The sequence below is a fragment of the Aythya marila genome (assembly GCF_965140915.1).
Source record: "Aythya marila genome assembly, chromosome: 3".
Classification (NCBI taxonomy): Eukaryota; Metazoa; Chordata; class Aves; order Anseriformes; family Anatidae; genus Aythya; species Aythya marila.
In genome coordinates, this window is record NC_139044.1 from 110,065,805 (window position 1) to 110,080,187 (window position 14,383).

The window sequence follows — 14,383 nt, forward strand, 5'->3', positions numbered from 1 at the left end:
GTTATCCATTTTCTAAGGTGTTTACAATTCAAGAAGCCTTATCCAAAAAAAGTAAATTTCACACAGTTTCTAATTGCAAACCAATAAAAAAAACAGTTTGTCAAGTTTCATTCTGAACTGATTTTACTGAACAACTCCAAAGGGAAATCCCACTGGCAATTCCTCATTCATGAGTAGCATCTGCAATATAAGGTCATAAAATAAAAAATGAAAAAGGAAGGCCAGCAACACATTTTAGACTGAAATGGTAGACTTCTCAGGTTCACATCAATGTCTGTAGTAGCTTTATTCCTCTTTTTAACATAACTTCCAATTTTTAGTATGCACAGCACTGCAGTACATGAAAATAAGACTGTGCACTAAAAAAAGTTTTCTGAAAAACTGCCCACATAAGACAATTCCAAAAGGTTTCCTAGTACTCACTCTTTGTAAAAGCTTAAGGATTTTTATTTTCTTACTTATCATTGGGTTTTTCATTTGGAATTTTATGGTCTGTATCAATACAGATGGACTGAAGAGAAAAACAGAGAAAAGGAACTGGATATACTTCTAGGATGCTACTCAGACACGTTTTAAGAGAAAATGAATAATATTCCCAAATACCTATGGTACTTTGTTCTTCATAAAAGTGGTTTTCAAGAACAATGCTTCCATTATAAGCATCTATCTTTGGAATTAATTGCCTGTATCTCCCATAGAAATATTTAAGACAGCCCATCAATTTCCAGATGCATTTAATGGATGGGTTTTGAGATGAGGTTCCTACTGGCTCAGCCAGCTGGCAGAGGGCACAGCTTGTGCCACTGCTGTAGGCAAGCTAAGGAGAACTCAGAACCACAGACTTGACCAGAGGGAGTTTCATGAGTCATCGTGGAAGAGAAGAATACAGCTAGAGGAAGAGATGCAACTATGTAGGAAATCAGTCCCATGCAGTATTTTCTCTCATCTCCAACCCCTACCCATACACTCTTAAGCATATGTGGAAAAGTATTACAAGGAGGTACTCCTTCAAGGAGTACCAAGTATTTCCAATAAACAGTTGTGTGTTTTCTGGGTATAAGATCTGGCTTGTGGCACAGAAACTCAGCACCTCAGATAGTGCCATTGTGGCTCTGGTTGTCCTGCTCCCATCTCCATGCTCCTCTGGAGTGGTCCGTAATGCTGTGAGGCAGGCTCAACCTTCAGGTGGTGATGATCCCTCCTCTGCTTTCTGCAAGGCCTTCACAGCTCTAGTTCCATGGATGGGATGTAAAGGGTGGATGCCTTCCCTAAAGCAGTCACATCTTGAGTACAAATGCCTATGCTTAGGTAGATTTCTTTTAATAGTAATAATAAAATAAATAAATAAATAAGCCAAAAAAGCCCTTCCTGGACTAAACTTTATCAGAGTAAGCCCTTTATGGGGTACAGAGTTTATAGTGCTGTATAATGGCAACTTTTCTATTGCGGTTCTGTTTGCAGTTGAACTTGCTCCTATCCTGCAAATTCTTGTATTCTGTGCATGACATTATGTATTTACCATCTACATTTATGGAAATAAAATTAATCTCTTATTAAAAAAAAAAAAAAAAAAAGCACTTTCAGGGCAAGCAGGCGATCAGGCCCAGTCAGCATGGGTTTATGAAAGGCAGGTCCTGCTTGACAAACCTGATCTCCTTCTATGACAAAGTGACGCGCTGGGTGGATGAGGGAAAGGCTGTGGATGTGGTCTACCTTGACTTCAGCAAGGCTTTTGACACCGTCTCCCACAGCATTCTCCTCAAGAAACTGGCTGCTCTTGGCTTGGACTGGCGCACGCTTCGTTGGGTTAGAAACTGGCTGGATAGCCGGGCCCAAAGAGTCGTGGTGAATGGAGCCAAGTCCAGTTGGAGGCCAGTCACTAGTGGCGTCCCCCAGGGCTCGGTGCTGGGGCCGGTCCTCTTTAATATCTTCATCGATGATCTGGACGAGGGCATCGAGTGCACCCTCAGTAAGTTCGCAGATGACACCAAGTTAGGTGCGTGTGTCGATCTGCTTGAGGGTAGGAAAGCTCTGCAGGAGGATCTAGATAGGCTGCACCGATGGGCTGAGGTCAACTGCATGAAGTTCAACAAGGCCAAGTGCCGGGTCCTGCACCTGGGGCGCAATAACCCCAAGCAGAGCTACAGACTGGGAGAGGAATGGTTGGAGAGCTGCCAGGCAGAGAAGGACCTGGGAGTGATGGTGGATAGTCGGCTGAATATGAGCCAGCAGTGTGCTCAGGTGGCCAAGAAGGCCAACGGCATCCTGGCTTGTATTAGGAACAGCGTGACCAGCAGGGCTAGGGAGGTGATCGTCCCCCTGTACTCAGCTCTGGTGAGGCTGCACCTCGAGTACTGTGTTCAGTTTTGGGCCCCTCGCTACAAGAAGGACATCGAGGTGCTTGAGCGGGTGCAGAGAAGGGCTACAAAGCTGGTGAGGGGCCTGGAGAACAAGTCCTACGAGGAGCGGCTGAGGGAGCTGGGCTTGTTCAGCCTGGAGAAGAGGAGGCTCAGGGGTGACCTTATCGCTCTCTATGGGTACCTCAAGGGAGGCTGTAGCGAGGTGGGGGTTGGTTTGTTCTCCCACGTGCCTGGTGACAGGACGAGGGGGAATGGGCTTAAATTGAGCCAGGGGAGTTTTAGGTTAGATGTTAGGAAGAACTTCTTTACTGAAAGGGTTGTGAGCCATTGGAACAGGCTGCCCAGGGAAGTGGTGGAGTCACCATCCCTGGAAGTCTTCAAAAGACGTTTAGATGTAGAGCTTAGGGATATGGTTTAGTGGGGACTGCTAGCGTTAGGTCAGAGGTTGGACTCGATGATCTTGAGGTCTCTTCCAACCTAGAAATTCTGTGATTCTGTGTGATTCTGTGAGGACAGTTTCTGCCAACAGCATTTATCTAGTGGGAAAGACATGGCTCAAACTTCTGCTACAATACAGAAACACGGGCTTTGACTTGCTGGGTAGGGCTTTAGCCCAGGATTAACACACCCTTAACATAGGTGTCTACCTGAAAGCAAACTCCTCTTACAGGATACAGAGATCTAGGCTACAGCAGAGGGATTGACCGGTGAACCACAGGACCAGCCGCTAGGTTTCTACCTCTGGATGAAGCAAATCACCCTGTAGTCAGCAAAGCCTATCATGAGAGCTTAGACATCTGACATACTTAAAGACACTTAAAAACAAACATGTATATTTAGGTGTTATACCACTGGACTCCACCCACTGCCACCATACCAGATGAGAATATTTGGAAACAAGTTATCCAGAAGTAACAGATTATTTCTGCCATACAACTAGATCTCTTCACATTCATCTTTGTTGCCAGTGACTTTAAAGCAAAATGCTAATAGTAAAAGCATCCTTCTTTTGCATCCACAATGCTTAATTATTTATGCAACTGTCCTGATATTAACTGTTCTACCTTACATGATTACTTGGAGTTAAGGTTTTATTTGAAAGCTCTCTTGGGAAAAACAGCACTTGTGATCTACACTCAAAATACCATTCCATGAAAAACCTATCAGAAACTTGGTATAGCACTGCATAACATAACCAGAGTAAGCTGTTTAAAATGTGGCCTACAAATTACTCAATCTTAAGACAGGACAAACAGGTCGCTGTACCTGATCTGAAGAATGATAACAGGAAACAGTGGTAATCACAAGGGCAAAGATAATCATAAAACCACAGAACATCCTGAGTTGGAAGGGACCCACAAGGATCATAAGTCCAAGTCCTGGCTCCAGACAGAACCACCCAAAATCAGACCTTCTACCTGAGAGTGCTGTCCAAATACTTCTTGAACTCCAGCAGACTTGGTGCTGTGATCGCTGCCCTGGGAAGCCTGTCCCAGTGCCTGACCATCTCTGGGTGCAGAACCTTTCCCTAACCCCCAGCCTGACCCTCCTCCCCTATCCCAGCTCCATGCCGTCCCCTCGGGTCCTGTCACTGTCCCCAGAGAGCAGAGCTCAGCACCTGCCCCTCCGCTCCCCTCGTGAGGGAGCTGCAGGCCACCATGAGGCCTCCCCTCAGCCTGCTCTGGGCTGAACAAACCAAGGGACCTCAGTCGCTCCTCATATGTCTTGCTCTCTAAACCCTTCGCCATCTTTGTAGCCCTCTCTAATGGTTTTATGTCCTTTTTATTCTGTGACACCCAAAACTGCACGCAGTACTCAAGCTGAGGCCACATCATCACAGTAGAGCACAATAATCCCTTCCCTCAACCAGCTACCAATGCCATGTCTGATGCACCCCCAGGACATTGCTGATCCTCCTGGCTGCCAGGTTACAAAGTTGACTCATACTCAATTTGCTGTCAACCAAAACTCTCAGATCTCTTTCTGCGGAGCTGCTCTCCAGCCTCTCATCCCCCAGGCATGTACTTAAAGCTATGGTTGTCCCTTCCCAGATGAGGAGTCCAGCATATGCCCTTGTTAAACTCCATATTGCTGATGACTGCCCAGCTCTATACTTTGTCCAGATCTTTCTGTGAGGCCTGTACACCCGTATGAGAGTCACCAGATCCTGCCTGCATAGAACAGTGGTGGAACCAAAGTAAAGGAAAAGGAAACAGTGAAGCACACTTGACATATGCTCTTCCACAAAACCATATAAGACACATCCAAGGGTGCCCAAAAAGCTGGCCAAGGCTGCTTTGAGTCCATTCTCTGTCTTTTGATTTGTCACAGTGACTAAGGGTGGCACTTGAAAACACCAAAAAAGGCAACCATAACAAACATGTTCAAGATGGTGGATGAAGGGTACTAAGAGCCAGTCAGCCTCATCTCAGTTGTCAGAAAGCTGTCACAAAAAATCCTTCCCAAGTTGTATTCAGGCACACAAAAGTGACTGAGAACACCCAGCATGGATTTGGCAAGGGCACAATGTGCCTGAATAACTTCACTGCCTTTTATGAAGGACAAATGACTCAATGAGGGGAGAAAAGTAAATATTGTTTAGCTTAACCCACAAGACTCAACAAAATCCTGCACAACAAAGAAAAACATTGATTTACTATCCATATCCCTTGAGGATCAGTATTGTTCAGAGTCTTCATTAATTATCTGTACAACAGGACAGTAAGCACTCTCAGCAGGTTGGTGCATAATACCAGTCTGAGATAGGGAGAAAGAGACCAACTCAAAACATTCCAGGGCCGTGCTGCTATCCAAATGGACCTTGACAGGCTAGAAAAACAGCCTAACAGAAAACACATGAAATCCAATGGCAAACAGAAAGTCCTGCACCTGCAGTTGTTCAATAAACCAATGCAGCACAGTGGGTGCTCATGGGTGAGAAAGTGGCTTTGCAGAAAAGACACTAATGGACAACAAATTGGATGAGTCAGTAGCATGCCCTTGCAAGAACATACAAGGCTGTATTTGCCAGAGTAGCCAGCTGGTTAATTAGTATGATTATATTCCTCTGCTTGGCACTGGAGAGAATGCATCTGGAGCACTTTGTCCGGTTTTGGACTTCTCATTAACATACTGGAGAGAGTCAAGCTGATGACAATCAAGATGATACAGGTGCTGAAGCAAGACTCGCGTCTAAAGGACAATGACCAACAGTTAAAAATTGAATGGATGATAGATATGAGAGGTAGTAGATCCTCTACCCATGGAAGTTTTTAAGAGTCAGCTAGACAAAATAATTTTGGTCTGAATAGAAGGTTGGACCAAACTTTCTCTACAGGTTGGACCAAATGTTCTCCACAGGTTTCTTTAAACCAACATTTTACTATTCTTAACAGCCCTAAAGTACCAGAAAAGATCAGGGATGAAGTGCTACAAGGATCTCAGCCAATTTTTCTAGTAAAGGCAGCAGAGAGCTTCATGGATATAGTAGATAACAACAACAAAGTATATAGGTCAGAGAAAAGGAATGTGATCAGCCCCCCAAAAACACTGGAAACTGAAGCAGATGTATTCCATCGATTGACCGCACCAGCTTAAAAACAAAAACACCCTAATTGGTGAGCTTATGAGACTGATTTCAATATCGCAATGCGAAAGAGCAACTGGAAAAATAGGAAGTAGGATTGCTCCTGCTGACTGCTAGATGCTAAGGCTCTAACAGTTTCTGCAACACTGCCCCCAGAACAGAACCATCCAGACCTGACACAAGCTCCTTGATTTGCAGACTGGAACTAACATGCTCACAGCAAAGAGCTGGTAGCAGCAGGAACAGACAGACTGACCTGGTAGGAAACCTGCAACAGCGAATGAGGGGTGGAATGCAGGATGCCTACTGCTCAGCAAGGATTTCTTTAGACAAAGTACAAACAGTAGATGCCAGATTTTCAGCAGAAAAACTAAAAGCATAGGCCAAAGACTTCGCAAGCTGTTGTGACACCGGTCACAAATCTTGACTCGTTCTGTGTAAGAAAAGCAGCAACAGTAAGTATCAAGTAAAACTGAAACATTTCAGCATTTTATTTTACAGTATAAATTCTGCTAGTCATATGATGGAAAGGACATGCTAGCCCCTTTCATGCTGAAGCAGTAAGTAAAAACCATTGTGTTATTTATGAAAACAAGGGAAGCCCAGTGGACATGTCAAATGAAGCAATGTAGTTAAATGAAATAACCCAGTAAAACACAACATCTATACCTCAGACAGTTCAGAACAGTAGACTGTTTCCATCTAAAACAAGTGAAGTAATTAGGACTTTTATTCAGGGATCAGTCAGTGACCTAGAAATCTGAAGCCCTTAGCTTGTTTTGTTCCTGCGTTTCCCCCTACACCATTTCTTCCTCAGTTAGAGGAATTTCACTGATGACTGTGCAAAAATGTCTGTGAAATGCATGGTAATGGTGTACAGGCTACATTAATGCTTATTAATGCTTACAGCTGTAATGATAAAAAAGCTGAAGTGCAGAATGGAAAACAGAGCTAGTTTTCATTTCAGAACCTTGTACAGAGACATCATCCAGGAGACTGTGCACAGACCTGTGTAGGAAGAAGCCTGGTTTTAGAACTGGACCTCCAGTATAATCAGAAAACTTTGATTTTATTATAGTTAATAACATTGCAATTATTATCATCAACAATGCATATGCTGTCCGGGGGGCAGGTAAGAAAGACAGGAAAAGAACTTCTGGGTATCAATTTTGTACTGGACAAATGGTCCCTTGTAAGCACCAAAAACTATAATGTCAACTATTGAGAAACTTTTCAGCAAAGCAAGGCAGAATTTAAGAATCAAAGCTTTAGCTTTAAAAGGTCCAGATTGTGTGGATTCAAATCAGGAATAGATGGATCTGTTTGCTGAATGTCTCTGATGAGCTGCAGACAGAAGAGGGGATCTATGGCTGCAAACGATCTCTGGTAGACAATGTTATAATACAAAGCAACTACAACAGAAGAACTGCTTCCATAATATTTGTCATCAACCATGATCCAAAGAAGGTGCTTTGCACCAATATGACAGTTTTGGGGGGGAGTGGGGGGTGGTAAAGAGTCAAGAAATCAGAAAACATTTTCAGATCCTATAATGCTACTACATGTCTACATTGGTCTGATACAAAATTATTTAATGGAAATCATGGTCAATAACCCTGGGGAAATGGATTAGGAAAGCCCATTGTAGCTTCTACCACTCCTTAGACCTCCCTGAGAATTTTCTTTTAAAAGAGTTCGGCACATACTAGTGACAGCAGAAAAATCAAATGGAATTATTGTCAATTAACATAAATAAATGATAACAGAACTTTTGCCACACTCTGTCTTGATTTCTTCACTACTCTCAAGAGGATGAAATAGCTAAGGCTAGAAGGCACAACAGCATTCTTTATGAAAACATTCACAGCTGGAAGCATCAACTGTTGGTCTATAGCACCCTACACGGTAGGCAAAGGCATGTAACATTTCCTTGTATTTCTGGCAACAAAACACCAATTTTTATGTTTGATCTCTTTCTTCCTTTGTCAAAGACCTCAGTTTTTGTTTGTGCTGACGCTCTTTTCACAAGGTCTTGAAACCTACAATCATAGAATGGCTTGGGTTGGAAGGCACCTAAAAGATCTAGTTTCAGCCCTTGCCGCCATAGGGAGGGACACCTCCTACCAGACCAGGTTGCCCAAAGCCCCATCCAGCCTGGCCTTGAACACCTCCAGGGATGGGGCATCCACAGCTCCTCTGGGCAGCTTGTGCATCACCACCCTCACGGTAAACAATTTCCTCCTTCCATCTAATCTAAACCTATCTTCTCTTGGTTTAAAGCTATCACCCCTTGGCCTATCACTCCACCCCCTGACTAAGAGTCCCTCCCCAGATTTCCTGTAGCCCCCTTTAGGCACTGGGAGGCCACTATAAACCTTCCCTGGAGCCTTCTCTTCTCCAGGCTGAACAACCCCAACTCCCTCAGCCTGCCTTCATAGGAGAGGTGTTCCAGGTCCTTGATCATCTCTGTGGCCGTCCTCTGGACTCGCTCTAATAGATCCAAGTCCTTCTTGTGCTGGGGGCCCCAGAGCTGAATGCAGGCTCCAGGTGAGGTCTCAAAAGGGCAGAGCAGAGGGGGACAATCACCTCCCTCGCCCTGCTGGCCACGCTGCTTTTGATGCAGCCCAGGATACGGTTGGCTTTGTGGGCTGCAAGCGCACATTGTTGGCTCCTGTTGAGCTTCTCATCCTGTGACACCCCCAAGTACTTACGCAAATGGGTGTGCTTCTGTTCTAAGGGTTAGGGGAAAAACACTTGCTCACTAAAAAAACATGATGCTCCTTTGATGTTTAATTTCTGCTATCTCTAGGGAACAGAGAGCTTTGCACTTTTTCAAGAGAGAAAAAAAAAAACAAACAAAAAACAGGGTAAGTCAAACAAGTATTTGGCTCTGTAAACATGTTTTATGCCCTTATTTTTTATTGTGTATCAAGCAACCTACAAAAGCCACATTTCTGTTGGACTGCTGCTTAACACATAGAGGTAATATCAACAATACTCAGCAAAAATAAGCTAGAATTTAAAGTAATGTTAATCTTTATAGGGTTTTAAACCAGAGCACCTAAAATTTAAGATTTTGAAGAAACGCCCATCTTTCAGCAGCATTAATGACAGGCAAAAGAAGCAAAAAGCAGTTGCTACTTCATCTAATGTCAAACGACTCCTTTTTTACCACCTATTAGATTCACTACTCAAGGGGGAGGTCTGTTCTTTCTTCTTGTTAAGTAAGGCAAAGCTCAAAGAGCATAATGAATACTAGCAAGAAGCAGGTATCAAAGCAAAAGAAAACCTAACAACCATACACCGATCCTATTAGCATCAGGCTGTCCTCCATTTGGTTTCCTGATCCTTTGCTGTGCAGCATGAATCTTTCTGCAGAACTATTCATTTTTTTCTCACTTTCTTCCATAGTTTTGCATCAGTTGCTCTCCCTAAGCCTAACACATGCTCTGAATTCAAAACACTATTTTTTTCTGCTCTTCCTGTTCTATTATTTCAACTTGCACGTGTTCTTACATCAATTGTTTATCTCACCTTCAGCTTGAGTATCTAGCTACTGCTGTTTCCTTGCTTTCTAACAAGGACATAGAGAATTAGTCAAAGGACTGTTTACTTACAGTGGATCGACTCACTAGTTTCAACAGCATTTCTCCAAGTTATCCCTCAACCTATGCTTTCTGCTTAGCACCTCCTGCCTATGTTTTCTGCAGCAGCTATACATTCTGAAATTCATTTACTAGCCTCATCAGGCTAGGAAGGCACTGCAAGGCAATAAATAGGCCTTGTGCAGCCCTCGGCAAAAGACAATCAAATGGGAGAATCAATGAACATGAGACATAAACAAGAGACAACAAAGAAGAACATTAAACAGCATTTGACATCCCCCTGAGTTGCTACAATAACATATTATAGTTGTCTGTACTATTATTCTAAGTCCTAGAATCTGCGTCTTTCCCAGTAAGATGCGATGGTGAGCTTATCATTCTGCTAACAAAGTGGATGGGACAGCAGCTGAACAGCCAGGCTGGAGAAAGTGGTGCAATAGCTGAAAAGTTTGTCCAAGCATCTGTGCTCTGACATTCAGACTGGCAGTTCTAGTAACAGGAGGATCCAAGTCAATTCGGCATGCTGGAAACAGTGATAGCTTGTTCCTCAAAACAAGAATAATCCCTGAAGCACCACTATTTTGTGCAAGGCCCCTACTTCTCCCATCAAAATATTCCTACCAACCCCTGGACAACACATGACTAAGTACAATTACACACACATACAAAGAATGTGTTCATCGGGGGTGCAAATATAATCTAGTTATTACCTGGTAATTGTTTTATTTCCAATTAGTGCTCCAATTTCTTCTAAAAGGTAAAATTTGTGTGGGTGGATTTCTACAAAAAAATCCTATCAACTTGTTTTATTGTTGTTGTTTTGGTTTCTTTTCTAAAAAAAGAGATTTGAGTAAGCAACCTGTCTAAATAAAGGAAAAGGGAACAGGCTGTAAATGGAGTCAGACGAGACAGAAAAAGGAAAGCAATGAAAGAACAGCATGGCTACTAGCAGCAGCAGGAAGCAAGGATACTGAAGGAAGAAATCCTGTCACACTTGGATTTGCAGCATCTCTGTTGAGACACTGTTCTGGCACATCAGTTACCTAATACGCGAAAACAAGGCACTTACACAATGCACAGCTGCATTAGGAGTTTGTGCAAACCTAGCTAGGTAAACAAACAGTTCTCTCATTCACTGCACTCATCCACAGTGTACTCAGGCTAGGATTCCAGGTTTGTTTCAAGCTAAACACTCAGTTGAATTCAGACCTTTCATACTACACATTTTTCTGTTATAAACGTTCTTTTATCAGAATGACTTGCTTCCCCCAACGTAACCTGTTTATAAACCTTAGTGAACATCTGAATATTATCACACTGTAAGCTGGAATCAATTTAGACAAGCTCTTTAATGAAAATTCACACTATTAATTACATGGTGGTTTGTCCAGAATAAAAAAAGCCATAGTTGTGCCACCATTAACAACGTGCCCAATCTAAATAAGCAAATATTAACTGTCCTTTATATGTTGCATATCTGTTGTCTGTACAACTGTACAGAAAACAACACTAAATCTTAAACCTTGAGAATTTGCTCTTAATGTTTGGCAAACATAACCTAGACATTACCTCAAAATAGGGACCTCCCCTTTTTCCAGCCAAGGTACAAACATCATAAAAATCAATTGCCTTTTTGATTACTCATTTACAATTTATCATAATTGCATTTGTAAACCAGATGAAGCACATAAACAGGTAACAACCCATCACTGCCTCTTTGAATTTAAAAAGTAGGAAATATCAAATTAAGTAGCAGGAAGCAAGTTCAAAACCACTGGCAGTTCATCCTTAGTGGGTATTTGAGCCACAGAACACCTTGACACTAGATATTGGGAACACCAGAGATACACATGGGTGCTAGGCAAGAACAAGTTCACAGATAAGAAATCTACTGTGGAATTTTAAGTCTTCAGTATACTCGTTCCAGAAAGTTCCTCGGTTACACGTTGTTGCAGGCTGAGTGAGGTAAAGAGGAATCACATATGCTTGCCCCTTTCACAAGCATCAGCTCAGGGCATTGTCAAAGGTTCTCAAGAGACTTCTGATTTCACCTGCTTCCATATAACCTTTGTAGTAACTCCACAAAGGAAAACAATAATTGTTAATGTTATGACTTACCTACATCTGTAATTATGTGACTGCTTCCTTCACTAGCATCATAAGCAAGTGCCACGAGAACACAGGACATTGCAAGAAGCTTAACTAACACTTGAAGGTTTATAATCCCTGATTCACCCACAATACAAATTTATTTACAAATACCGCAACAGATCATGCAGATAGACTCTCAGACCTTAGCTGAATATCATAGCATCCCAGAGGGCCTGGAGCATGCTGCACCTTGACAAATGAGGGCCTGCATCATTCAAGCAGTCCAAATCTTCCGACGATAAGCGTTTAATACCACACATGAGTTGCAAGAAGAGAAGTCGCTTCATCATTTTCACAAATACAGCAAACGCGTTACCAGGAGGAAAGCCATCAACAACTGTCATGCCTCCACAGCACTCTACAATCTTCATTTTCCTTCACCACCAGCTTCTGTACCACCTCCTACACCACCTCCTGACCCTGCCACTCGCCCCCTGCCCGGTGCAGGCACCCCTCTGCTGCAGCACCCACCTTTGAGCCTACGCCTGCGGTCAGTGACGATGCTCTGGGACCAGACTGATGGAGGAGGGCGTGTACGCCTGCCAGGCTCTCTGCTTTCCCAAACCACGTGAATTACTCTAATAGAAAAAAAAAACAACATTCTTTCCCCTTAGAAATCTCAGCTTACTTTATGCTTATAAACATTTATAATCTTGTTTTCCACATCCATAGGCCACGGAGCTTTTAATTCTACCTGCTTCGCAACTTGCTGCCTAGATAACAAGCACCAGTCAGCTGCAAGAGATGTTTTGCAGAAACAGGTAGCGAGATACTAAAGGAAAACCCTGCAAACAGCATTATCGCAGTTGTTTTGTGAGACGAGAGACGCACCTTAGGATCTGACCCTTGAAGTTTAACAACCAGCCAAGGGAAAAGACACAAAAATCAAATACAGGGAGGAGGTAGAAAGCACGGGGATGTGTTACAGCAGCAGTTACCAACGTTATAGGGTGGAACACGGCTCGGGGACCAGCGCTGCCGTTACATAAGGGCCAGTGCTCACAGCACAGGGAGGGGGTGGGGGGAACAGGGACCTGTGTCCCCAAATACAGAGCCTCCACCGAGGGCTGGGCAGGCCCAGCGAGCCGGGCAGGGCCCCCACCAGGCAAGAAGGCACAGGGGAAGGGATGGGAAGGGAGGGGAGAGATCGCTTGGGCACGTACCTTCCCCTTTGGGGGGCTCCGCGACGCCCAGCATAGCGGCGGCGAGGGACCGGCGGCGCCCCCAATGTCTGCCGGGGGCGGGCGGCTGCAGGCGGCCGGGGAGCAGCGGAGGGCGGCGGGGCCGCTCCTTCCGCCTGGGGCCGAGCTGGGGTGGGCCGGGGGCGGCCCCGCTCCTCCTCCCCGCTCCTCCCCGCCTCGTCCCGCTCCTCCCCGGCTCGCCCCGCTCCGCCCCGGCTCGCCCTGCTCCGCCCCGGCTCGCCCCGCTCCGCCCCGGCGGCCGCGGAGAGGTCCCGAGGCGGTGCCGCTTTCCCCGGGCTCCGCCAGGGACGAGGGGGGGCAGAGCTGGGCTCCCCGAAGATCCACCCTCAGGGGGGTTGTTGGGGTCGTGCAGGGTTGGCCTCGCCTCAGGGTTGTAGTTTGTGAGCTTGGGTGGAGGGGGAAGAGGTTTGGAAGAGGTTTGGAAGAGGAAAGTGAGGCAGCCGTGCTCAGAAGGTGAAGGGAGGAGGCGTGACAGAAGCTTGAACACGCCCCTCAAAATTTTAAACGTCAAAATCAGGAAAGTAGACAAGGGCATAAAGCTGGATGCCCAGGATGTAAAATCACAGCAAGGCCAGAAAAAAAAAAAAAAAAAAAAAAAAAAAGGCCTCAAAAGCAGGAGGAAATACATGTATGTTCTCAGACAGTAGGTAGGGTGCCCAAGGCTTGAAGGCTCAGGGAGAAACCAAACCCTGTTTGGCTATGAGGACCTTAGCAAGGTTTTCATGCCTTTTTTTTTTTTTTTTTTTTTTTAGATTTATGTTGGAAGAGATCTTTCAAGTTGAAATTTTAGTAGAGAGAAAGTAAAAAATAAAAAAAATAAAATCAGTTATCCAACATCTAAATGTTTCTAACAGGAACTTGGATGATTGTGAACCAGTAAGGTCAATGCATGTGTTGAACAAATTGGTGGAAAGAATAATGAAGACAAGAATGAGTGGAATGGGAATAAGTATGGTATGCCAGAGAAAAGTGAGCATTATTTTTCATAGAGATATGTCATGCCTCCCTCACAAATCTTTGAGAATGTTTGGATGGGCCAGGTGACCACATCTGGACAAGGAAAGCCGGATTTCCAAAAGGCTTTTTAATAAGAGGCTTCATCAGACTCTTAAAAGACCCTTAAAAAGCTTGGCTGTTATGGGGTAAAATTTACATATGGGGTAAAATACACAGCTAAAAGGTAGGCAACAGAAGGTAGGAGTAAATCACCATTTTTTTTTTCAAATGGGGTGGAATAACAGGTAGAATTGTACAGGAATTTGTACAAAAATCAGCACAGTTCAACATATCCATAAATACTCTAGAAAAGGAGATGGATGGTGAAATAATAAAAATTGTCATTCAGACTGAATTGCTCCAGTTAGTAAAAATTATTGTCAAGTTGCAGAAGGACCTCAGAGTTCTGACTGATAGAGCAATAAGATGATAGATAAATATCGATGCATGAGATAAAAGTCTCAGTGCTTAGACAGAACAGGC

The 14,383-nt window shown here is 44.0% G+C and overlaps 1 protein-coding gene across 2 annotated transcripts in view; it reads right to left on the reverse strand.

The window, feature by feature from the left end:
* Positions 1–13,059, reverse strand: part of LDAH (lipid droplet associated hydrolase) — a 118,607-nt gene extending 105,548 nt beyond the window's left edge. Inside the window, exons 1-2 of one of the 2 annotated variants that reach the window (XM_082758046.1) lie at positions 12,866–13,046; positions 12,174–12,280 (exon numbers count right to left, since the gene is read on the reverse strand). Coding sequence is in view for 1 of the 2 variants with exons in the window: in XM_082758045.1 (XP_082614171.1) it covers positions 12,866–12,899 (34 nt within the window). In the remaining variant the exon portion in view is untranslated. Of the gene's footprint in view, positions 1–12,173; positions 12,281–12,865 lie in introns of both variants that reach the window. The other variant, XM_082758045.1, reaches the window with a different exon arrangement.
* Between the last annotated feature and the right edge of the window lie 1,324 nt (positions 13,060–14,383).